This window comes from Pristis pectinata, chromosome 10 (genome assembly GCF_009764475.1).
Source record: "Pristis pectinata isolate sPriPec2 chromosome 10, sPriPec2.1.pri, whole genome shotgun sequence".
Taxonomy (NCBI): Eukaryota; Metazoa; Chordata; class Chondrichthyes; order Rhinopristiformes; family Pristidae; genus Pristis; species Pristis pectinata.
In genome coordinates, this window is record NC_067414.1 from 12,007,943 (window position 1) to 12,033,233 (window position 25,291).

The window sequence follows — 25,291 nt, forward strand, 5'->3', positions numbered from 1 at the left end:
TTGGACCATTTACAAGTTTCACAAAAACAACAGATGAGAGAATTAATTTTAAAATTTAAAAATCTGTTCCCAGATGTTCCAAACAGAACATCGATAATTACCCATGATGTTGATGTTGGGGATGCAAAACCAATCAAACAACACCCATATCGAATGAATGTGGAAAAAAGTAAACTTGTTGATCAGGAAATAAAATACATGTTGGAAAATGATATTATTAGACATTCTACTTCAAATTGGAGTTCGCCCTGTGTTATTGTACCTAAACCTGATGGAACTGTTAGATTTTGCACAGATTACAGGAAAGTGAATGCTGTAACAAAGTCAGATGCTTACCCTATTCCTAGAGTGGATGATTGCATAGACAGAGTGGGAAAGGCAAAATTTCTTACAAAGATTGACCTATTAAAAGGGTACTGGTGTGTTCCATTAACAGATAGAGGAAGGGAGATTTCAGCCTTTGTAACCCCTTCTGGATTGTATGAATACAATGTTTTGCCATTTGGAATGAAAAATGCTCCGGCAACATTTCAAAGAATGATTAATTCAGTGATTCATGGGTTAAAACATACAGATGCCTACATTGACGACTTAGTGACTGGGAATGATACTTGGGAAGATCACATCTCTGCGTTAGAAAGGTTGTTTGAAAGACTTTCCAAGGCTAACCTTACAGTTAACTTGGCTAAAAGTGAATTTGGCCATGCCACTGTGACGTATCTTGGTTATGTTGTAGGTCAAGGCAAGCAAGCTCCTGTTCAGGCAAAAGTTCAAGCAATATCTGAGTTCCCTATTCCCACAGGTACGAGGACTGTTAGAAGATTTTTGGGAATGGTTGGATATTATCGAAAATTTTGTAAAAATTTTGCTGATATTGCTCTTCCCCTAACTAATCTTCAGAAGAAGGGAGTAAAGTTTGTTTGGACAGATTCTTGTCAAGAAGCATTTGAGAAGCTGAAAGCCATTTTATGCTACCATCCTGTGCTCAGAACACCTGACTTTGAAAAGCCATTTTCATTAGCAGTAGATGCCAGTGATGAAGCTGCAGGAGCTGTGTTGTTGCAGAAGGGTGACCTTGATGATATTGACCATCCTGTAGCTTACTTTTCAAAGAAATTTAATGAGCATCAAAAGAATTATTCCACCATAGAGAAAGAATTACTGTCGCTTGTTTTAGCCTTGCAACATTTCAGTGTATATGTTTGCACCGCTCAGAAACCATTGACTGTGTATACAGATCATAACCCATTGGTGTTTCTGAGCCGAGTCAAAAACAAGAACAGAAGGCTGTTAAACTGGAGTTTAATTTTGCAAGAGTTTGATCTCATGATAACTCACATTAAAGGCAAAGATAATGTGATTGCTGATTGTCTTTCCCGATGTTAAATGGGAAACATGTATCTATACTAATCTGATAGTCTGTAGTTGTGTAGCGTGATAATTATTAACATTACTAACTGCGCGGTTAAAATTTTCTTGGGAAAATTTTTTTTTTAGGTGGGAGGTGTTATGGACTCAGTGAAAGTCCCTTTAAGATAGAGAGTGTGTGTGTATGTGTGTGTGGGGCGTGCTTACGTCAATAGAAGATAAAGGACGTAATGACGTTGAAGAAGAAGTTAGAAGAAGGAGAGAGAGAGAGAAGGGAGAGAGACACCAGCCTGCTTGTTTTTCTCTATCGATGGATGAGAAACAATAACTGTGTTTGCCACTGAAATCCATGTATGGAAGTTGGAAGTAATCCGGTGGAGTTCACTTTGTTGCTGACCTGTAGAAGGAAACAGGTATTTGTGTGTGGATGACCACGGTTCGGATGCTTTTCAGGGTGAGCAAGTCACTACCGAGTAAACACTGAAGTGTCGTTTGGGTTCCATCGTGGAACATTTGGATTTCGTATGTACTCTCTCTATGTTTTTCTACATCTACATCTTATCTTCAGACAACGGTGGTTGTTGAAGAAGCCCTTGCTCATGTTTCACCTTATGGCTTGCGGAACTGAACTTTAAGAACCATTCCGGAACTGGAAGTTTTGGACTTTGTCACACACACACACGAAGAGTTTAGTTTTGGGGTTAACGTTCGAGGTTTAACATTCTTGAATTCTAACATACTAACATTTTTACTTTTATTTTACGTATTATCATAAGTAGTGATTAATAAAATAGTTTTTAACACTGAATCATGCTCAGTGTGTTTCTTTTGTTGCTGGTTTGTGACAAAATTGGGGGCTCGTCCGGGATAGTTCCCAAGGTTAACGAGTGTCGTCTGGGATTGTACCCCAGATTGACGAGATTTGTTCGAGATTCAATCCAAAGATTTTTGAGGGAGGTCTGATAAATTCTTTTTAATTGGCTTGTGTGTGTGGAAACCAGCAGCAATGGATATTAAGGCATTTTTGGAGTCACCAACCCAAAAGGGATTGGAGGTGGCGAAAAAGGATGATTTGATAAAGATTGCTACAAGGCTAAACCTTACAGAAGTAAAGCAGTCTATGAGAAAGGCAGATATTCAGAGATTGATAGCTGGCCATTATGTGGAAAAGAAGGTGTTTGAGAAGGAAGTGTTAAAACAGTTTCCTGGCAGTGAAATAGCAATTTCTGAGGCACAGGTGCAGCTGGCAAAGATAGAAGCTGAACGAGAACAAACCCAGTTAAAGATAGAGGCTGAACGAGAGCAAAATAAATTAGAAGCTGAACGAGAACAAAAGAGATTAGAGGCTGAACGAGAACAAACCCAGTTAAAGATAGAGGCTGAACGAGAACAAAAGAAATTAGAGGCCGAACAAGAGGAAAAGAAATTAGAGGCTGAACAAAAGAAATTAGAGACTGAACAAAAGCTAACTCAGATGAAGATAGAGGCTGATCTAGCAATGAAGCAGATGGAATTGAAGAGGATGGAGCTGGATAGTGAGGAGAAGGAAAAACAGAGGCAGCATGAGTTACAAATGAAGCGTAGGAGTTAGGAATCTGATTCTGATGATGGTTTTTCAGCCAGCAGGGAGGTTCGATTAGTCCCTCCGTTTGAAGAAGATCAGGTTGATCAGTATTTCCAACATTTTGAAAAGGTTGCTGTGAGTTCAAACTGGCCAAGGAAAGGATGGGCTCTTATGGTACAGAGTGTGATTAAAGGTAAAGCTCAAAAAGCTTATTCTGCTTTGTCTGTTGAGGATGCAGCTGATTATACCAAGGTAAAACAAGCTATTTTGAAGGCCTATGAATTGGTCCCTGAGGCTTATAGACAAAAATTCAGAGACTTGAGGAAATCTGCAGATCAGACTTATATGGAATTTGCCAATGGAAAGAGAATATGTTTTGAACGATGGTGCCTGGCTAAAAATGTAGATGGGGATTATGATAAGTTGACAGAATTGATACTGGTGGAAGACTTTAAAAGATGTGTTCCAGCTGAATTAACAACATATTTAAATGAAAAGGCAGTGGAAACTTTACAAGAAACTGCTAGGTTGGCAGATGATTATGCTTTAACCCATAAATCCAAATGGGGACAACCTAAAACCTTTCAAAAGAGTTACAAAGACAATCCAGGTAAACCGGAGATTAAATTGGGAGGTAATCAAAAAGGAAAGGATGAAAAGAAGCCAGGGCTGGAGAAACCTGTTGAGCGTACTTGTTATTACTGTAGGAAACCTGGCCACGTGATATCTAATTGTGCCCTTTTGAAGAAAAAGAAGGAAGCTGGGCCCAATGCTTGCTTTCAGGCAATTAAAAATCAAAAAGGTTTAGAAGATGCTGTTAAAGATCAGTCCTTGCAAGAGGGAAAAGCGGAAAAGTTGGAGGAGGTGAGAAAAGAATTCCGTTCGTATGTATCAGAGGGTTTTGTTTCACTGAATGATGAGTCACCCCAGGTGCCAGTGAAAATTCTTAGAGATACTGGGGCTAGTCAATCTCTCTTGCTGGACAGTGTTTTAAATTTTGGTGAAGAAAGTGACACTGGTGAAGTAAATCTAGTACGAGGCGTTACAGGTGAGACCATGTCTGTCCCTTTTCACAGGGTGATTTTAAAGTCAAAGTTCGTAGAAGGACCAGTCGAGATAGGGATAAGACCTAGTTTGCCAGTGGAAGGAGTTTCTTTGTTATTGGGAAATGACCTTGCAAATGGAGAAAGTGATCCTGTGGTACGGTTAACAACCAAACCAAGGATTGATGAGTCTGAGAATGATCCAGATGTTTACCCATCATGTGCGGTGACTCGAGCTAGAGCTAGAGAATTAGCCAAGACAGACAGTCCGGTGCAGTCTGATGTAGTTCCTTGTGACAGTCCTAAACAGGAAGAAAATTTTGATGCCTTATCTGAGACTTTTCTGTCTTCACTGGAGGATCAACATCCTTACAGTGAGCCTGAATTTAAAGATTTGTCTTTGTCGAGGAAGGATTTTATGGTGGAACAGACAAAGGACCCTGAATTGACAGAATTGAAAGAAAAAGCACTCTCATGTGAGGAGATTGAAAAAGTGCCAACTGGATACTATGTCAAAAATGGAGTGTTAATGAGGAAATGGAGACCTCCTCATGTTCCTGTTACTGAGGAATGGGAAGTTATTCATCAGGTTGTTGTTCCAAAAGTTTATAGGGATGAGATTTTAAACCTGGCCCATAGTATGCCTTTGGGTGGTCATTTTGGTGTGAATAAAACTGTAGGGAAGATCTTGAAACAATTCTATTGGCCTGGTTTGAGAAAAGATGTGGTGATGTTTTGTCGAACCTGCCACACATGTCAGATGGTAGGTAAACCAAATCAAAAACCCCCTGTGGCTCCTTTGAAGCCAATTCCTGCTTTTGGTGAACCCTTTTCGAAGGTGATTGTGGACTGTGTTGGCCCCTTACCAAAGTCTAAGACTGGAAATCAGTATTTGTTAACCATCATGTGTGCCACTTCTAGATTTCCAGAGGCAATACCCCTTAGAAATATTAAGGCCAAGACGGTGTCAAAGGCTCTTGTAAAATTTTTTACCTTGTTTGGTTTGCCAAAAGAAATCCAATCTGATCAAGGTAGTAATTTTATGTCAAAAATTTTTCAACAAATAGTCTATGAGCTGGGAGCAAAGCAGATTGTATCATCTGCATATCACCCAGAATCTCAAGGAGCTCTGGAGAGATTTCATTCTACTCTCAAAAATATGCTGAAGACTTATTGCTTTGAAAACACCAAGGATTGGGACGAAGGTATCCATTTACTTTTGTTTGCCGTTAGAGAATCGATCCAGGAGTCAATAGGATTTAGTCCGTTTGAGCTTGTGTTTGGACATAGGTTGAGAGGACCTTTGGAGTTGTTAAGAGAGCAATGGGTTAATGAGGAAGTTCACTTGAGTCTGTTGGACTATGTCCAAAAATTTAAAACTCGGTTGGAGAGAGTCTGCCAGCTAGCGAGAGAGAATTTGAAAACAAGCCAGATAAGAATGAAGACATATTTTGATAGACGTGCTCGGCCTAGGACATTCGCAGTGGGGCAAAAGGTGTTGGTATTTTTCCCTAGCCAAAATAATCCCTTGCAAGCTCGTTTTTCTGGACCCTATGTTATTGAATCTCGAGTGACTGATCTAACATATATAATCAAAACACCAGATAGACGCAAGAAAACACAACTCTGTCATGTAAACATGCTAAAACCTTATTATGAGAGGGATTCAGTTGTGGCCTTGGTGGATGGTGAAAAGGTTGTTTCTAGAATGCCTGATGTTGATGTTGAGGAAGGCCAATTTAGACCAAATATTGTTCCATCGAAACTGAAAAACCAAAATATCATGGAGAACCTTGAAACGAAGTTGGACCATTTACAAGTTTCACAAAAACAACAGATGAGAGAATTAATTTTAAAATTTAAAAATCTGTTCCCAGATGTTCCAAACAGAACATCGATAATTACCCATGATGTTGATGTTGGGGATGCAAAACCAATCAAACAACACCCATATCGAATGAATGTGGAAAAAAGTAAACTTGTTGATCAGGAAATAAAATACATGTTGGAAAATGATATTATTAGACATTCTACTTCAAATTGGAGTTCGCCCTGTGTTATTGTACCTAAACCTGATGGAACTGTTAGATTTTGCACAGATTACAGGAAAGTGAATGCTGTAACAAAGTCAGATGCTTACCCTATTCCTAGAGTGGATGATTGCATAGACAGAGTGGGAAAGGCAAAATTTCTTACAAAGATTGACCTATTAAAAGGGTACTGGTGTGTTCCATTAACAGATAGAGGAAGGGAGATTTCAGCCTTTGTAACCCCTTCTGGATTGTATGAATACAATGTTTTGCCATTTGGAATGAAAAATGCTCCGGCAACATTTCAAAGAATGATTAATTCAGTGATTCATGGGTTAAAACATACAGATGCCTACATTGACGACTTAGTGACTGGGAATGATACTTGGGAAGATCACATCTCTGCGTTAGAAAGGTTGTTTGAAAGACTTTCCAAGGCTAACCTTACAGTTAACTTGGCTAAAAGTGAATTTGGCCATGCCACTGTGACGTATCTTGGTTATGTTGTAGGTCAAGGCAAGCAAGCTCCTGTTCAGGCAAAAGTTCAAGCAATATCTGAGTTCCCTATTCCCACAGGTACGAGGACTGTTAGAAGATTTTTGGGAATGGTTGGATATTATCGAAAATTTTGTAAAAATTTTGCTGATATTGCTCTTCCCCTAACTAATCTTCAGAAGAAGGGAGTAAAGTTTGTTTGGACAGATTCTTGTCAAGAAGCATTTGAGAAGCTGAAAGCCATTTTATGCTACCATCCTGTGCTCAGAACACCTGACTTTGAAAAGCCATTTTCATTAGCAGTAGATGCCAGTGATGAAGCTGCAGGAGCTGTGTTGTTGCAGAAGGGTGACCTTGATGATATTGACCATCCTGTAGCTTACTTTTCAAAGAAATTTAATGAGCATCAAAAGAATTATTCCACCATAGAGAAAGAATTACTGTCGCTTGTTTTAGCCTTGCAACATTTCAGTGTATATGTTTGCACCGCTCAGAAACCATTGACTGTGTATACAGATCATAACCCATTGGTGTTTCTGAGCCGAGTCAAAAACAAGAACAGAAGGCTGTTAAACTGGAGTTTAATTTTGCAAGAGTTTGATCTCATGATAACTCACATTAAAGGCAAAGATAATGTGATTGCTGATTGTCTTTCCCGATGTTAAATGGGAAACATGTATCTATACTAATCTGATAGTCTGTAGTTGTGTAGCGTGATAATTATTAACATTACTAACTGCGCGGTTAAAATTTTCTTGGGAAAATTTTTTTTTTTAGGTGGGAGGTGTTATGGACTCAGTGAAAGTCCCTTTAAGATAGAGAGTGTGTGTGTATGTGTGTGTGGGGCGTGCTTACGTCAATAGAAGATAAAGGACGTAATGACGTTGAAGAAGAAGTTAGAAGAAGAAGAGAGAGAGAGAAGGGAGAGAGACACCAGCCTGCTTGTTTTTCTCTATCGATGGATGAGAAACAATAACTGTGTTTGCCACTGAAATCCATGTATGGAAGTTGGAAGTAATCCGGTGGAGTTCACTTTGTTGCTGACCTGTAGAAGGAAACAGGTATTTGTGTGTGGATGACCACGGTTCGGATGCTTTTCAGGGTGAGCAAGTCACTACCGAGTAAACACTGAAGTGTCGTTTGGGTTCCATCGTGGAACATTTGGATTTCGTATGTACTCTCTCTATGTTTTTCTACATCTACATCTTATCTTCAGACAACGGTGGTTGTTGAAGAAGCCCTTGCTCATGTTTCACCTTATGGCTTGCGGAACTGAACTTTAAGAACCATTCCGGAACTGGAAGTTTTGGACTTTGTCACACACACACACGAAGAGTTTAGTTTTGGGGTTAACGTTCGAGGTTTAACATTCTTGAATTCTAACATACTAACATTTTTACTTTTATTTTACGTATTATCATAAGTAGTGATTAATAAAATAGTTTTTAACACTGAATCATGCTCAGTGTGTTTCTTTTGTTGCTGGTTTGTGACAGTACAGATTAGGAAGTTGTGGGCATGCTGTGTTGGCGCCGGAAGCGTGGCGACACTTGCGGGCTGCCCCCCAGAACACTCTACGCAAAAGATGCATTTCACTGTGTGTTTGTATGCACATGTGACTAATAAAGATATCTTAAAGACATGAGGGGTATGTTTTTTTACTCAGAGTGGTAGATGCCTGGAATGCGTTGCCTGATAGGGTGGTGGAAGCAAATTCTTTGGGGGCTTTTAAGAGGGGTTTGGATGAGCACATGAATGAGAGGAAAATAGAGGGATCTGGGCACTCTGTAGGTAGGAGGGATTAGCTATGTTGACACAACATTGTGGGCCGAAGGACCTGTTCTGTGCTGTACTGTTCTATGTTCTTATCTTATTTTAATGGAGGAAACATAGCAGGCAACACCTACAGATGGTGATGAAATAAATGACCAGATTACCTGTCCTTCTGATGTTTGCTGAAGAATAAAGGTTAGCCAGGATACTGGGATGAACCGCCCTCCTCTTTCTTGAAGTATGTCAGTTGTGCCTCAGTTGGCAGCCGCTGCATCTCCAAGCCAAAGATTTAGGTTTGAGTTCCATTCCAGAGATTGTTTCACTGCAATTCTAAACGAGTGCTGTGTTGTTGGAGAGGATGTCTTTCACATGAGACTTTAAACTGAGGCCCAGTCTGCTTTCTAGATGGATGTTACGGATCTACAACACAGTTTTATAGAAGGGACTGTGAATTATTCCCAGTTCATGGCTGTGTTTTTCCTCAACCAACATCACTAAAACCAACTTCATCACAATGCAGTTTGTTGGGAGTTTGCTGCATGCAGATTGGGGCCACAGTTAGAAAAGTTTTGCTTATGAAACACTTTGGGGCTCCCTGAGGTCAAGGTGCCGATCTTTTTGTTAGTGCAGTAACTTGTATATGCATCCGAGTGCAGAGTTGGCACTCTCATAAGCCTCTCCTGCACTTTTAACTATGCAGCGCTCCCCTCAGTACTGCACTTGATTAGTCTTGACTTTTCTGTTCAAGTCCCTGGAGTGAAACAACCTTCAGATTCAGGGCTGAGACAGCTAACTGCAGAATTATGGTTCAGTCTTGGTGGGAAACCTTCTGCTTTTAAGTTCCTGCCAGTCCCCCTGACTCTAGCCAATCTGGGATCAGTAAGATTTGGACAACCAGATTTCAATATGGCCTTTGATCACCAAGCAATCCAGTAGTTCTTGAGAGCATTGTAAGAAAGATTGTTTCCTTAAACAAAGATTTTCAAGTTTTCTAGCTGGCCTAAATATGTTCCAACAAACAGAAATTTGACATGAGGATTGTATTGTGAATTTGAACCAGTCTTGATCCCCTGAAAGTGGGGTGAAACCTAACACTAGAATTGGTTTTGAAAGGAAGCTCTGAACTGGAAGTTGAAGCTTAATCCATAAAATGATATGGCATAGAAGAAGACATTTTGTGCCTATGCTGGAAGAACCAGCACAGGTACAAAGATCCTTGCTCTTTCTCCAATACCTTACAAAGCTTTAGAAAATATCTCAAAGTGCCAGTAAATGTTCTGGATAAGTCACCGATCATGTCGATAATTGCATGAATATTTGTAGTTCCCTTTTTTTTAATCACTTCATCAATGGAAGCTGTACCTTCAGCTTCTTAAGTGTTAATAACTCAACATCTCTCTGCCTCACAACCCTGTCTTCTTCAGGACTCTCTGTAATAACTACCTTACTAACCTAGTCATCCATCCTAACATCTCCTGAAATGGCTTGATGTCATACAATATTTAATGCCTTTGTAAAGCTCTTTGAAACAAAGTTGAAGGCAATATATAAATGCAAATAGTTCTGATATCTTTTTCATATTTTGCTTAATGGTGCCCTTTGTTACAGGAGGAGCGTTCTATACTCCAGAAACAATCGACAGTGCCAGGCTACATTACCGCACCTCCTGGGCTCCAATCCTGCACGCGGTAGCGCTTTGGCTGAACAGCACGGGGTTCACTATTGCACACGAACCTTCAGTTCACAGTGGGCAGAAAAACCAAGCGGGCACTTTTCTCAATCAGACATCTGGAGGTTCAACCAAAACACTGCAGGAGATCAATACAGACCGCCTCCATCTTATTTTTGGTAAGTTAGTGTATGTAGGATAATGCAACTTTTCATTAACTCAGATTACCTTGTGCATCTTACCTTTGCAACATTGAACCAGACAGCATAGCAGGAAATCATTAGGTTGGTCATGCCTGCGCCATCTCTTTGAGGAAGCTTTCTAATTAACCCCAATCCTCTTTTTCATCCCTGTAGATCATTAATATTTCTGCTGTGAACATGTATCCAATTTGTTTTTCAAAGTTCTATTGAATCCAGTTCATTTATTCTTTCAGCCAGTGCATTCTACGTTGTAACAAATGTTTTTTTTCAAACAACTCCTCATCTCTCTACTGGTACTTTTGCCAATTATTATCTTGAATCTGTCATCCTGCTGTTTGTTTAGTTAAAGCTTTCACGATTTTGGACATTCCATTCAATCTCTCAATCTTCAGTTCTGACAAAGGGTCTTCGACCTGAAACATTAACTGTTTCTCTTTGCACAGCTGCTGCCTAAACTGTTGAGGGTTTCTGACAGTTTCTAATTTTTATTTCTCATTTCCAACATCTGGAATTTTTTAATATTTTTGACTCCCATGACTGTGGGTGAGCAGGTCACAAACTTTCTGTGCACAGCTATTGCTGTAAGAAATGTGGGTAAAGGGTAGTTATGTGTCCTGGGAACAAGTTGTCTAAAAGCTGAATATAACGGGGGGAAGAAAACAAATGCAGGAGTTACCCCTTCTGCAGCAAGCATGTTGTACAACTGCAATAAGTTGGAAGCAAGCTCAGGGAGAAAATCTTCGCAGTTATATTGTTGGGTGTTTTTAAAGTAATGGTTAAGAAGAGAACAATTTCCTCTGCTGGATGCATGTGGGTGTGTAGGCAATTATGGAGAAATGAATTTTGTAATTTAAGAACATAAATAACTTGGATCGTGTGATTTCAGGTATTAGTATTGAGTTCCTGTGCTCTCCTCGGCCTGAGAACCCTCTGGAACATGTTACATCTTGCCTGAAGGCTCTTTGCACTTTGCTGGACTCCCCCTGTGCAATAGCATACATTGGAGAAGATCAGGTATGATGACTATATGACAAGTAGTGTTAATTCCTGATTGTGCTGTTTGCATTGTGGGGGTAAGACTATGTTGTACTGAACCATGTTGCAGTTATATGTTGCTATCCTGTGCTCACTGGGGTCTAGATTGAGACCAAGTAGATTGTGCATGTAGATTGAAGCTGATGGAGAAGGAATTTGATCTTGTTAGTCCAGTCTACATTCCGTCACTAAGTAAAACAGACACATACCTTCCAGTTAAGTGCCCATAACCAGCAGGTTTTTATGAGATGACATTCTCCATTTTGTAATGAATATGTTATTAATGCTTCAAACCCATCCTTTTCCCTTCCATGCACCCCTCTGCAAGCCTCTCTTTGCTTCCTCCATGTTAGGAGTTAAGCTCTTCCTGATGCTTCCTAATTGTAGCTATCATGGAATGTGCAAGAACACAATATCAAGATGGTGACTGAAAGCTTAGTTTAGGTGGTGTTTTGGGGGGATCCTATAGGAAGGGCAGTGAAGAGAATTTAGTGAGGAAATTCTAGTTCTCAGAGCCTGAATTGCAGAGGGCATCAGATAAGATATTTTTATTAGTCACATGTACATCGAAACACATCAATGGTAGGATAAGGAAGTGGGGGAGGAACCAGAAGAGAACTGGAATTCTCTAGAGTTGTAAGGCTACGTGAGGCTAAATGCCGCAAAACCAGCAGAAAATTAATGGTGGCAGAATACAATTCATGCTGATGATTACTTTCTGACAATATACAGAAAAACACCAAGATAGAAATGGGTCAAGTGTCAGGATAAATTTGGCAATACAATCCTAATTCTCCAGGACTCGAGAACACTTTTAAAATGTGCCTTCTAGTTCTCTAACACGTTTTTGGCATCTAACACATTTTTGGCCAAGCATAAACAATGAGCTTTAGGTGAGAGATGAAGATGTTGCAGAGAGAAAAGTCTGCTGTTGCAGAGAGAAAGGTCTGAAATGATTCCAAACCTAGTTCAATATCATTTGATACTTTGTAGTTGGTCAAATTTGAGCTGAAACAATTTTCCGATGAAAGATTTCCTCATTGTTAGATTTTCATTGGTATCTGGTTGCTGAAAGGAATATCAGGACATGGCAGTTCCATGTTCCTCATTCTCGTTCACTGGCCAAGGACAAGGCCAGTGACAAGAAGGCAGGAGGGGTAAGCCAGGTAATTATAGGCCAGTGAATTTTGGGACTAATACAGATGTTACTGGAAAACATTCTGAGGGACAGGATTAATCTATAATTGGAAAGGCAGAGGTTGATCAGGAATAGTCAGCATACCTTTGTTGGTGGGAGATCCTGTCCGACTAATTTGATATTTGAAAGAGCAGCACAAGGTATTGATGAGGGCAGTGAAATGGATCCAAACATGGACTTACTGAAGTCCCACATGGAAGGCTTGTCTAAAAGGTTAGAGCCAGTTGGATCCAAGGCAGTTTGGCAGAGTGGATCCAAAGTTGGCTTGGTAAAAGGAAGCAGGCTGATGGTGGGAAATTACTTCTGTGATTGGAAGCTTATGACCAGTAGTTTACCACAGGGGTTGATGCTGGCACTCTTGGTGTTTGTGATATACATTAATAATTTGGATATTAATTTAGGAGGAATGATAAGTTGGTAGATGATGAGAAAATTGGTGTTCATGGTGGTAAGGAGAATAGTCTTGGGTTACAACTAATATTGATCAGCTGGTAAGCTGGGCGGAGCAGTGGCAGATGAAACTTAATCCTGATAAATACAAGGTGATGTATTTTGGGAGGTTTATTAAGAGTAGGGTACACCATGAAAGTTAGGGAGTACTGAGGAACAGAGGGACCTTGTACGCCAAGTCCATAGATCCCCAAAGGTGGCAGCGCAAGTAGATAAGGTGGTGAAGAAGGCATATGGGATACTGGCCTTCATTAACCATGGGGCATAGAATATAAGGGCATGTAAGTCACGGTAGAACTATTTTAAAACTTGGTTAGACCATAGATGGAATATTGTATGCAATTCTAGTCATCACATTATAAGAAGGATGTGATTTTACTGGAGAGGATGCAGTGGAGATTTACTTGGATGTTGTCTGGGACGGAGTGTTTCAGTTATGAGAAGAGACAAGATAGGCTAGGTTTGTTTTTTCTGGAGCTGAGGAGGGACTGGAGAGAGGTTTACAAAGTTATGGGGGGGGGCATAGAAATGGTAGATGGTGAGAAACATTTCACCATAACAGAGACATCCAAAACCAGAGGGGATAGGTTGAAGAGGATTAGAGGGGATCTGAAGAATAAATTTTTCACCAAGGGTGGTTGCAATGGAACATGCTGCTGAAGGGTGGTGGAGGCAGGTACTCTCACATCATTTAAAACATCCAGTCAAGCACTTGAATCACCAAGCCATAGAAGACTACACACCTAGTACTGGTAAATGGGATTGGTGTCAATAAGTGCTTGATGGTTAGTGTGGACAAAGGACCTGTGTCTGTGACTTCAATGGATTTACCAGCAATAAAATTATCAAGCAGTGCAGTGGATGATTAAACACACCACTTAAAGAAAGGAAAAGCTTGTATCTATATCGCACTTTTCCTGACCTTGAGAGGTTCCAGAACACGAATCAATGAATACTTCTGAAGTGCGTTCACTACTGTAGGAAAAGCGATGGCCAGTTTGCACGTAACTTGGTACCATGAAGAGCAGCGAGATAAATTATCAAATAATGATTTCTAAGCTGCTGATTGAGGAACAGTTGTTGATCAAGACACCAAGAAATTTTTCCTGTGCTGCTTTGAAATAATGTTGTGAAAACCCGAGAGGGCAGACAGCTTTGATTTAAAGACTACAACTCTGACAACACCACAGTAACTTGGGGTACTGCACTGGCATTTTCAGCCTAGATTTAGGCTCCGATCTCCAGAGCGGGACTTGAACCCCAGCTTTCTGAGGCAGATGCAAAAATGCTACCTATTCGAGCCTCGGTGGCACCAAAACCATTTAGACATATTGTGACCAGTGACTGCTTCAACAATAAGAGAGCCTGCAGTGTGAGTGAGTACAAATGAGAATTAGATTCCGCATTAACATATTCCAAACTCTCCCTCTCTCCAACTATGCTTTATTAAAGTAGTATATTTCTTCTATTACAGCTGCTCATAGTTGAGCTTTTTAATGTATTGCACCGTCTTTTGTTAACTTGTGGGCCTCCCTCCGTTCAACGACAAGTGACTATGGTTGTACAGCAGATGATTCGAGCTGCTCAGGATCACTTTCGAGGACTGGTGAAAAAGGCTCATGGTAAGTTGGACTAGTAAATTATTTCTGCAATCTTACATGATTCAAGAGTGATGGAGTGTGTTATGTAGCTGCCGGAAGATGACTATTGATGTGTAGAGCTCCAGCTGTGGAAACTAACCTTTGACAGGGGTGTGTATGGGGAAGCTGTACAGATGCAATCTATCTAGTTTTCTGATGCACACTACTACAAAGGTGGCTGTCAGGGGTTTACCATGACTCGTGTTCCAGGTGAGGGAAAAAGCATCAAGACCCATCTCCTTCAAGGCCTTTCTCACAGTAGTCACTTGAACAGAATTGCATTGTTTATTCCTGACCATTTGTAAATTAAAATTGCATTCCTATACTTTGTTAGCAAAATATGATTTTTAAGGAGTAGGCTATCGCTTCTCAACCTTGCTGTCTTTCAATATTATGGCTAGTCTTCTACCTTATCCAATTTCCCACCAAATGGATGCCTTCATTCCCTTTATGTCTAACAAAAAATGTCTGTCTCAAAAGTACTCAACAACTGACAATCTGTGGCCTTCAGGTAGGAAATTCCAAATTCCACAGCCTTCTGAATGAAGAGATTTTTTTCACTTACCCACTCCTTCCACGCTGTAGAGTTGTCATTAGATTTTTTTGGTGCTGTTACTTTATTTTGACTATGGTGATTTTGTAGAGGAGGACAACGTTCCTGAGGAGGACTCGTTGACCGCTCTGGGAGAAGGCGGGAAGACCGGAGGTCTGATTCCTGGTAAATCCATCGTGTTTGCCGCCTTGGAGCTGCTCATGTTCATCTTGGTACGACACCTCCCACAACTGAATCCTAAAGTGACTGACTCCCCCAGTCACATTCTTCAAAAGACGCCGCCATTGGCTGAGGAAAGTGCCCAGCTCATTGCCATCACTGTTTCTATCCTGGCTGATTTGCCGTCACTGTGTTCTCCTACAGGTAAGAATGTCATGGTAACAAACACCAATGATCCTTGGGTGTATAGTTGGTGAAGACAATTTAATGTGAAATTTAGCTACTTAGCATCTTCCTCCTTGTGTTCATCATTAAACCTATCTTCAATTATATATAGAACTACATACAATTTGCAGCACAGAAACTAGCCATTCAGCCCATCTTGTCAGTGCTGGTATTTGTGTTCCACAAAGTCCCTTTTCCGTGCTCTGCTTCTCACCATATCATTTTTCTAGTTCCCCTTTAAATAGATAGGTGGTTTTCACCTGAACAACTCCTTATGGCTGAGAGTTCCGCAGTCTCACCACCATGTTGATTCATGTAGTTTCTTTGGCCATTCCAAGTGGTTTTGTCCCTGGTCTTTCCCCTTAACTACAAATGTTTTCTTACACTTTTTTAAAAACCCTTTCATAATCACACTCAGCCACCTTGTTTCTGAGGAAAGGATCCCCCATCTGTTTGGGATCTTGCAACACTCATAAGCTCTTGGTGTTGTAATAAATCATTTCAGCATCTTCTCTAATATTACTTTTCTCACATGGAGACCAGAATTTGCGCAGTAATCCATGTGTGGTCAAACAAACAAAGCCCCATATGGAAACTGGAATTCAGGAGCCCACCAGAGTATAATGCACCACGTTTGAGATTGGGATGGAGCAGGAGTAGACCATTAGGCCCCTCAAGCCAGCCCTGCCATTCACTAAAGTCGCAGCTGATCTTATCTTGGCCTCAACTCCACTTGCTGCTTGTTCTCCGTAACCCTCAACTCCCCTATGGCCAAAAATCTGAATGTATTTAAGACAGATGGACAATGATTCAGACTCCACCTCACGATCGGAGAGAAGAAATCCCTCCTCATCCCAGTCTTAAGTAGGCAGTCCTTTATTCTGAAACCATGCCCCCTAGTCCTGGTTTCTCCCATGAGGAAAAATATCCGCTCCGTCTGCATCATCAGTCTACCCCATCAATCCCCTCAGAACCATGGCTGGTAGGAACATCAGGGTGGAGTTGGTGTGCATGTGAGACAGAGAAGGTTACAGAGAAACAAGTGGGGGAGTGGAATTCAGGGGATTGTTTTGAGGATCAGACTTCAAGGGCCGAATGGTGTCCTTTATATCGTAAGGAAATATGAGAATCCTGTGTTTTAATAAGATTCTTATTCTAACATCTAAGATTCTTATTCTAACATCTAAACTCCAATGAGTATAGGAAACAAGAAACTGCAGCTGCTGGAATCTGGAGCAACACACGAAGCGCTGGAGGAACTCAGTGGGTCAGGCAGCATCTGTGGAGGGAAATGGATAGTTGACACTCCAATGTGTATGGACCCAATCTGTTCAATCACTCTCACAGGACAACCCTTCATCCCAAGGATCAACCCCGTGAACCTTCTCTGAATGCCTTCAATGCAAATATATCCCTACTTGTAAATAATGAGTCCAAAACTGTCCTCAGTGATTGGGGTATAACTCACCAGCACCCTGCAGAGAAGTTGCAAGGCTTCACCTTGAGCTCCATCTACATTACAATAAATACCAACATTCCATTCACCTTCCTAATTAGTTCTGAGTAACTTGTTGTGTTTCAAGGACAAGTATACCCAGACCCCTCTGCACACCGGCATTCTTTAGTCTTTCGCCATCTAAATACTCTGTTGGACAAGCTCTTTGACCGGTGCCCTGGCTTAAGTAATATGCTAGGTAAGGCACCAGTATGTTAAGGCACCAATACTGTTTCTATAAGGTGGACATAAAAGATTCCATGCATTATTTTGAAAAAAGCAGGACGATTCTGTGTACAAGTAGATTGCGTTGACCTCTGGCAGAATATGAATCACTTATCCTAGTAAACTGAATGAATGTAATTTGCATTTAAGAGGAAGGAGGGAAGTAAACTGGAAAAACAGCTTGGCTAGTGAGGAAAGAAGCAGGTAAAAAAAACTCTTTAAAGAAGGGGAAGACTCGTATTTAAATAGTGTCTTGCAGAACTTGAAGTCTCGATGCACGGTAGAACCAATGAAGTATTGTTGAAGCTTTGTCACTGTTGTAATGCAGAGATCACGGCAGCCCATTTATACAGAGAGAAAACTACCCTGCTCCTCTTCAAAACAGTGCAAGAGATATTTTATGTCCACTTGAAAGAAGTGGCACCTCTAATTGTACAGCACTCCCATCAATTCTGTGCCAGGCTGAATTATAGGCTCGTCTCTGGAGCAGAGCTCCAACATGACCTGATACAGAGGCGAGTCTCCTATCACTGAACCACAGCTTTCACTTTAATACTGAAGACTGGATGAACAAATTCTCATGGAGCTGTAAGCCTTCTGTATAAATTTTCTGTTAGATTGTCTAATTTACTACTATATGAAATTCTGACACTTGGAGGATGAAGAATTTTATTGGATTGTTGTCCTGTTACTCATTTAAACCAATAATCAATTTCTGCAATATCTTCGCAAACTGAGGGGTTGGTACCTATAAGCAGTAATTTTCCAGTCAATTCCAGTTATTCAATTATTAACCTGTGGTATATTTATTTGGATGGAAAAGTATAATTTTTGCTGCTTGACCTAATTTTACTCACCAAAACAAAGCACTGAAAATGTTTTAAGCTCCACAGCAGACAGGCCATTCAGCCCACTGGGCGCTCTCTCTCCAAATCAAGTTGTATACTGTAATCCCAGTTCTTTCTTCTTTTTCCTTTTCAAACTGTTATCCCGTTCCTTTAGAAAAAATGCTCCAGCTGTGCTTTGGTCAGTTGTGGGAAGGTGCCTCACATGACCTCATGAAAGATGTTTATGAATGGCTTGTATTGGTTCCATTTTCCAGGAAGTATGACTGTGCTCCCCACAATTCTTTTCCTGATCACGGGTGTGCTGAGAGAAACGGCTGTGAAGTCGACAGATAGCCACATGTCAGTCCCAGCCAGTGCAGCCCTGCAGGGTATTAAAACCATCATCACTTCTCCGCTGGCCAAATCGGAACAAATCCATAAGCAGTGGAAAGGTCTCATTTGCAGCTCGCTGGCTTCCATCTTGGAATATTCCAAACCAGGTAGGACATTGCATGTGGAATGACACTGTGTGTGAACAATATCAGTCTCTGTGCCTCCTGGCAGAGTTAGCTGAGAGCCAGGAATCCTTTTTATTCCACCCGTCTGTCAGATGATTGCAGCCAGCCACTTGTCCTCAAGCAAGCTTTGAGATGGAGGTGTTTCAGGTGAGGAATCCAGAGGGATGTGGTAAGGAGAAACCCATACCAATAATATGTCCCATTCACATGGGTGGGGAAACACGTCAAACATTAATACTCAGAGCTAATATTTACCCAATAAACACTTGAAGATCAGTGTTTAAGCACAAGCCAAGTATATCCACTTTGGATCATTGTTTGGATACACAGCTCTCCCCATCCTCAGGATTTCTCTATGCTAACAAGCTGAATGGCCAGTGACCACCAATGAACCGGTTACCATTGACAAATCTCTGGGCTGGGGAGATGGCAGTTTCCATCATGTTCGACTGGAGGTGATGGGAGAGACAGTAGGATCTGGGCAGTATGTCGACACACAGAGCAGCCACTGCCCACACTTGTGGTGCAGCCCTGAGCCCCACACCTCAACACTGAGCACCTGTGACACTTGCCCCAACCCTCACGGGCAGCCTCCGCACACTGCCTCGGCTGTTCACACTGGGCCACGCAACAATGAGAGGACTATCTCATTGCTGAGGGAGAGCCATGTTCCTGGCACAGCCTGAACAGATGTCTTTAAATTACAGGAATGGGTTCAAACTGTGAGTGTTCAAACTCCAGGACCAAGAATGTAAAAAAAACAAGTCAGTACTTTATGGGCTCGCATTAAGCAGGTTCCCTGTACATTGGGATCTTAATTAGTCGATGGTTAGCACACACATGTATCTACTGTGATTTGTGCAAAAGTGTGATCCTTGTTCTTGGTGAAACGAGCTGCCGATTCCACAACATGACACTCAATTCCTGTTTTTCAGACGATTCAAAATCGAGCAAGGATGAGGTGAGCATGCTCACAGCGATTGCCCTCTTCCTTCTGTCGGCCAGCAACGAGGTGGTTGGGATTCCTTCTCTGCAGAACGGTTGCATTGAGAGATTCAGAAGTGCTTTAAATTCCAATGACCCCTGGGTAAGGCGAGGTGCCGGCCTCTTTCTCACCACTGTGTGTTAGTCGGAGCTCTGCCTGGAGAGGAAGTAATACTTTATTCTGATGGAAGAATTCCCAAATGAGATTCTGTTCCTGCTTGACTCCACGATCACCATTCATTGGTCTTTGATCCACTGATGTTCATGTCGTCACTACATCTTGCGTGGAAGCAGGAGAGAAGCCTCAGTGTGGTGATAGTGCTGAGCTTGACGCGCACGCACGCACGCTCCCTGTCTGGGCACCTGGTTCATGGCAATGAACCTGCAAAAAGCCCAGGGCATACTCCCTGCCTCTTCAGCTCTTCACTGCATCTTCCTCCCCTGACACTTATTTCAAAGAATTCAGATTGTGTAAACAAATGGTGCTATTTGTCCCCAGACTGAGCTTGCAACTTCATCCTAACCCACCACTAAAAAGGCCCACAACCCTCTTATATTGTGCCTTCCTCTGTCCTGAAGTTGCCCTCACTGATGCAAGATCCTCAGTCAAGACCACCTTTCCCTCCCACCCGCTCTCCCTGCTCGGTCTCTTTGCCACCAAGCCCCTCTTTTGCTTCCTTACTGTTCCATCCCCCGCAGCTTGATTTCCCATCTCTTCCTCCCTGTCCTTCAGCCCTACGCACATCCATTCCTTGTCCTCCATTTCCTACCAAATCTAATCCTTCGTGTTGCCATTCCTGTCTCATTCCCCAAATCCACTGCTGGTCAAGCCCAGAAAGAATTCTAAAACACTTCGAGCAGAAGAAAGACTTCAGCTTCTATATACATACATCCATTTCTTCTGGTTCTGATGAAAGGTCATTAATGTGAAATGTTTAACTTTTTCTCTCTCAATATGCTGGATGAGCAACTGTGTATTTCCAGTGTTTCCTGTATTTGTTATACATGTGTATACAGCCTAATATCCCAGAATAAAGGCCAGTGGTTCTTCTGTCCTCTGTAGGTTCAACAAAAATGTTACCAGCTTCTGCTCTCGGTGTTCCAGCAGCCAAACCGTGCACTTTCCACCCCGTACATCCATGCGTTGGCTCCACTGGTGGTTGAGAAGCTAAAAGCTGTGGAGAATCAGAAACCAATCAATAATGCTGAGCTTCAGGCAGTACGAGAAGGAATCAAAGTGCTTGAGACCCTGGTTAACCTTGGAGAGGAGCAAAACAGTAAGTAGATGCCTCCTGTAAAATAGCCTCCACGTGACTTGTCACTCAGACCCCGGCAGTAAATCGGGCACCTCAAACAAAAATAATTTGCATTTATAGAGTCATTGAGTCTTGCAGCACAGAAATGGAGCCTTTTGACTCATTGTTTCCATGCCAACCAGCAAGTACTTATCTATATTTATTTTGCAATTTCCACAATGTTCAGACATCCAGAAGCAATTCACAGATGGTGAAGGACATTAGATGGTTGCAGAAAATATATAGATTTGGATTCGATCAGCACGATCTGCTTTAGTGATGTTACTTAAGGAATCAATATTAACCATGACTCTGTCCCACATGGAGCTATGGATGCTTTCACTTGCAGCTGAGCCCAACTGGTTCTCAGTTTAATGTCTCATCCAAAAGTTGGTGCTTCCAAATGTGCAGCATTGCCACAGTGCTGGCATCAGGGGTGACATTCTAGATTGGGTGCACTGAATTCAGGCTCCAACCAATGAACTCTAAACTCAGTCAGGTGATCCACTGAGCCATGGATGACATCTATTTGTTCTTTAGCCAATCTTGGATGCTTGGGGTTTTGGCCATGTCTGATCTAAATGTGCTTCATTCAGGCTGAGAAATGCTCATCGCATCCTTGTATTCCTTTCTTCCTCATCTCTCCATGTGAAATGCCTTAAAGGCGCCTTTGTTGTTTGTCACACCCGCTGTTTTACAAGTGCTTGTCACACCCACTTGCTTTACAAGTTTCATCCAGTGCAGTGAGTTGTTTCCATTTTCTTTGGGAGCAATGCTTGAAACTGCTGGACGTTACGTCTTTGAGCTTTCATTCTTTCCATCACTGTGTGGCTGCCTTGTTCTCAGATTTACACCAAGGTTAGTGAGGAATTTTCACCAGGTTCAGATACAGATAACCAATGGGTCATTCTAATAAACATAGCTGCTTGTCAGTAATTTAACACTCCTGGGCTTTGACTACAAGAGAATTAACATCAGGAATAAACATGGGTATCATCAGCCTTTCATTACTACGTGATGTAAATTGGGAGGTATCATCACCTTTGCATCTTTGTGGAACTTGAAACTGTTCCTGAATGTGCTGCCTACAGTTCTATGGGGCAAGGAGAATATCTTGTATTGCTGATGTTACTGATTAATTGGCACCCAAATAATTGAAGGGCAATAGTTATCAAATGAGGAAAGTAAACAGATGGGGTGAAGACTGCTGCAGTGTGAGGGTGTGGAGATGGTGCAGCCAGGGAAATTGGGAAACATCAATGTCGGATCAACACAAAAGGTGCTGGAGGAACTCAACAGGTCAGGTAGCGTCTATGGAGGGAAATGGACAGTTGACACTTTGGGTCGAGACCCTTCATCTGGAATCTCATGGGATATCCTATCAACATGGGATATTGATGTTGCTCCAGGTTCCATCATCTGCAGTGTCCATAAAATCAGAATCAGGTTTATTATTTAATTAATTAGTAACTTACAAGGAACTTTGCATCATTTCTTGTTTGTAGGGCAGAGAAACAATAAAGGTGCATTCAAGGCATGAGGAAGAGAGGAATTCGGGGATGTGTTGTTAGGATGAGAGAAAGTAAGCCAGTTAGGCCAGATATCCTGTAAAGTGCTGTACAGTATGTATCTCCATGTATGTACTAACTAGAGTAAATGTTGGTTTGGGAATATTGCTCTAATTAAAGCCTTCTCTTACCATTTAGGACCCCAGTTGCTTGCACTTTTGGTTCCCACCCTTATCTCGTATCTACTGAGCGAGAAGACTTTTAGCTCTGCTCCCACGACCTCTAAAGGTCTTCATGAACTAGCGCTGCAGGATCTTATGCGCATCGGTCCTCTCTATCCAAGTGCTTTCAAGGCAGTGATGGGGGCAGCACCCGAACTCAAATCAAAACTGGAGGCAGCGATCCGTGCCAGCCAAGCCAGCTCCCAAGCCAAGGCTGCAGCCCAACAAGTGAAGCCAGCAGTGCAAGCTGCTCCCACCATCAAACTGAAGACTAGCTTTTTCTGAAAGGTGGAGATATTTTAAATGACTGGAAAATCCATTGAACTGTTCCACCTTCCCATTCCTGCTGTGAAAGTGAGAATTGACTCCCTTGGTGTCTTATGTACAGATTTATGGTTTCTGTTGGGAATGTACATTGTTCAAGAAAAATAAAAAAAATATTGGATTTATTGGTCAAAAACCTTGTGTATAGGAATCACTCAATTATCTTGCAAGGTATGTCACAAGTTAAGAGAATCATCATAACTTTTTTGCATTTACGCAGATGAGTCTTCCTCTATTATACATTGATCTGCATTAATCTATTTAAGTTACCTGGGTTAGTGAATTATTATTTTTACAAGGAGAGTCTTCAAAGGTTTGCCCTGTATTCCTGATGTGCTGTTGTGTGGTTCTATTCTGTTCTGGCCAGCAAATAAAATCTTACCATTTCTAACAATAGTTTTTTTTAAAAGAGATTTTTAAATTCAACGATGCCACATTTCACTGTAAACACTTCGCCTATCCATTCAATTGTCATTTGTATCTACTGGAAGCCTCCATTGAAGATATTTCTTAGCAGCAGCCTCACCCAAAAATCCAGAGCAATAAATGCAGTCAATGCAATTTCTCAATGTATTGGTAACTCAGTTGAACCAACTGAATATATTTCTATGATGTTTAACACTTTGTGCTTAGTTGTCCTTTAATGTGAACCCAACTTTCAAAAGCTTGATATAAAAATGACATGCATTTATAAAATAATGTTGCATGGTAAATTCAAAAGCAGAACCACAAATGGAGACATGATTACAAACAGATGTGCAAGGAGTCAGCACTGGATGAAGTTGGACATCTGAGGCTGAATATAACAGATGGGAAGGAGCGAAGCCATGAGGGATGTGGAGAAAAGCACAAGGATACTGGAATCAAGCGGTTGTCGAACTGCCTGACTGACGTGAGTAATTACAGATTTCAGAGCAAGGTACAGGAAGTGTCATCCCTAATTTTATTGATCTTCAAACATTCTGTCCAAATGAGACTAGCAATTTTTTTTTCTTGAGGACAGGGTCAAAGAGTGCATTTAAGACAATTTTTCTCAAACAAAACCTTGTGCACCTGACTGGGAAAGGGGTCACTTCAGGTCTGGTCCCGTCTAACAAGGCAGAATTAATTAGTAGGCTCAACATCTCCAGGGATTGGGGGGAGTGGTAGTGATAAATTTGTCGCACACAAATTGAGTCTTGAATTTTATGTCCAAGACTAGAGTCCTAACTGTAAAGTATGGAAATTATGTAGGGTTGAGGGGCTAATTGGCTACAGTAGATCAGGAAATTACATTAAAAAGTGTTAGAGATGACAGACATTTAATTCCATTGAAAAATAGACTCCACAGAAAAGTTATCCATCCTTGCCAAACAAACTAAGGATGGTATATAATAAAATAAATACATAAAATGCTGGAAATGTTCAGTAGGGATTTTAAGCAAGAATTTTGTCATGATAATATTTGCTTAAAGCTTAAGACAGCAAATAGCCAATGAGAAAAAATGAGGAACATAAAACAGGGATGTAGGCTAAGGAGTGGCAAATGGATTTCAATATAGCTAAGTGTGAGGTGATGAATTTTGGAAAGTCAAACCAGCATAGGACTTGTACTATGAATGATGGGGTACTAGGGAGTGTAATGGAACAGAGGGACCTAGGAGTACAAGTGCATAGTTCGTCGAAAGCAGCGTCACAGGTAGACAGGGTGATGAAAAAGGTGTTTAGCACACTGGCCTTCATCAGTCAGGGCACTGAGTATAGGAGTTGGGACATTATGTTGCAGTTGTATAAGTCGTTGGTACAGCCTCACTTGGAGTACTGTGTACAGTTTTGGTCCCCCGTTATAGGAAAGATGTGGTTAAACTAGAAAGAGTGCAGAGAAGATTTACGAGGATGTTGCCAGGACTAGAGGGCCTGAGTTATAGGGAGAGGTTGGCCAGGCTAGGTCTTTATTTCTTGGCACGTAGGAGAATGAGGGGCAACCTTATAGAAGTGTTGAAAATTATGAGAGGCATCGATAAGGTGGACGGTAACATTTGTTTCCCCAGAGTAGGGAAGTCCCAAACTAAGGGGCATAGATTTAGAGTGAGAGGGGAAAGATTTAAAAGGGATCTGAGGGACAACTTTTTCATGCAGAGGGTGGTGATTGTATGGAACGAGCTGCCAGAGGAAGTGGGTGAGGCAGATACTATAGTGTCGTTAAAGAGGGTCTTGGATAGATACATGGAGGGGCAGGGCTTTGAAGGATATGGGCTGAATGCAGGAAATTAGGACTAGCTGGGTGGACAATGTGGTCACCGTGGATTGGTTGGGCCGAAGGGCCTGTATCCATGCTCTCTGAGTCTTACTATAGTTATCACTGGAGAAAATTTGAAGAAAAAAATGATTGGATGATGATCCAGTAAGTCCTCTGGACCTGACAGACAACAGATTGGAAGGAGGGAAAAGGGAACTTAGGGGCTAGTTAGCCAAATTTCAGTTGTCAGGAAAATGCTGGAATTGATTTT

General features: G+C 41.4%; 1 protein-coding gene across 1 annotated transcript in view; it reads left to right on the forward strand.

The window, feature by feature from the left end:
• heatr5b (HEAT repeat containing 5B) overlaps nucleotides 1-22,923 on the forward strand; it is a 120,749-nt gene extending 97,826 nt beyond the window's left edge. Inside the window, 8 exon segments of the mRNA XM_052024517.1 lie at nucleotides 9,882-10,121; nucleotides 11,032-11,159; nucleotides 14,303-14,450; nucleotides 15,112-15,384; nucleotides 18,228-18,452; nucleotides 19,406-19,557; nucleotides 20,518-20,731; nucleotides 22,456-22,923. Of these exon segments, the coding sequence (XP_051880477.1) occupies nucleotides 9,882-10,121; nucleotides 11,032-11,159; nucleotides 14,303-14,450; nucleotides 15,112-15,384; nucleotides 18,228-18,452; nucleotides 19,406-19,557; nucleotides 20,518-20,731; nucleotides 22,456-22,763 (1,688 nt within the window). The 3' untranslated portion in view covers nucleotides 22,764-22,923.
• The last annotated feature ends 2,368 nt before the right edge of the window (nucleotides 22,924-25,291 follow it).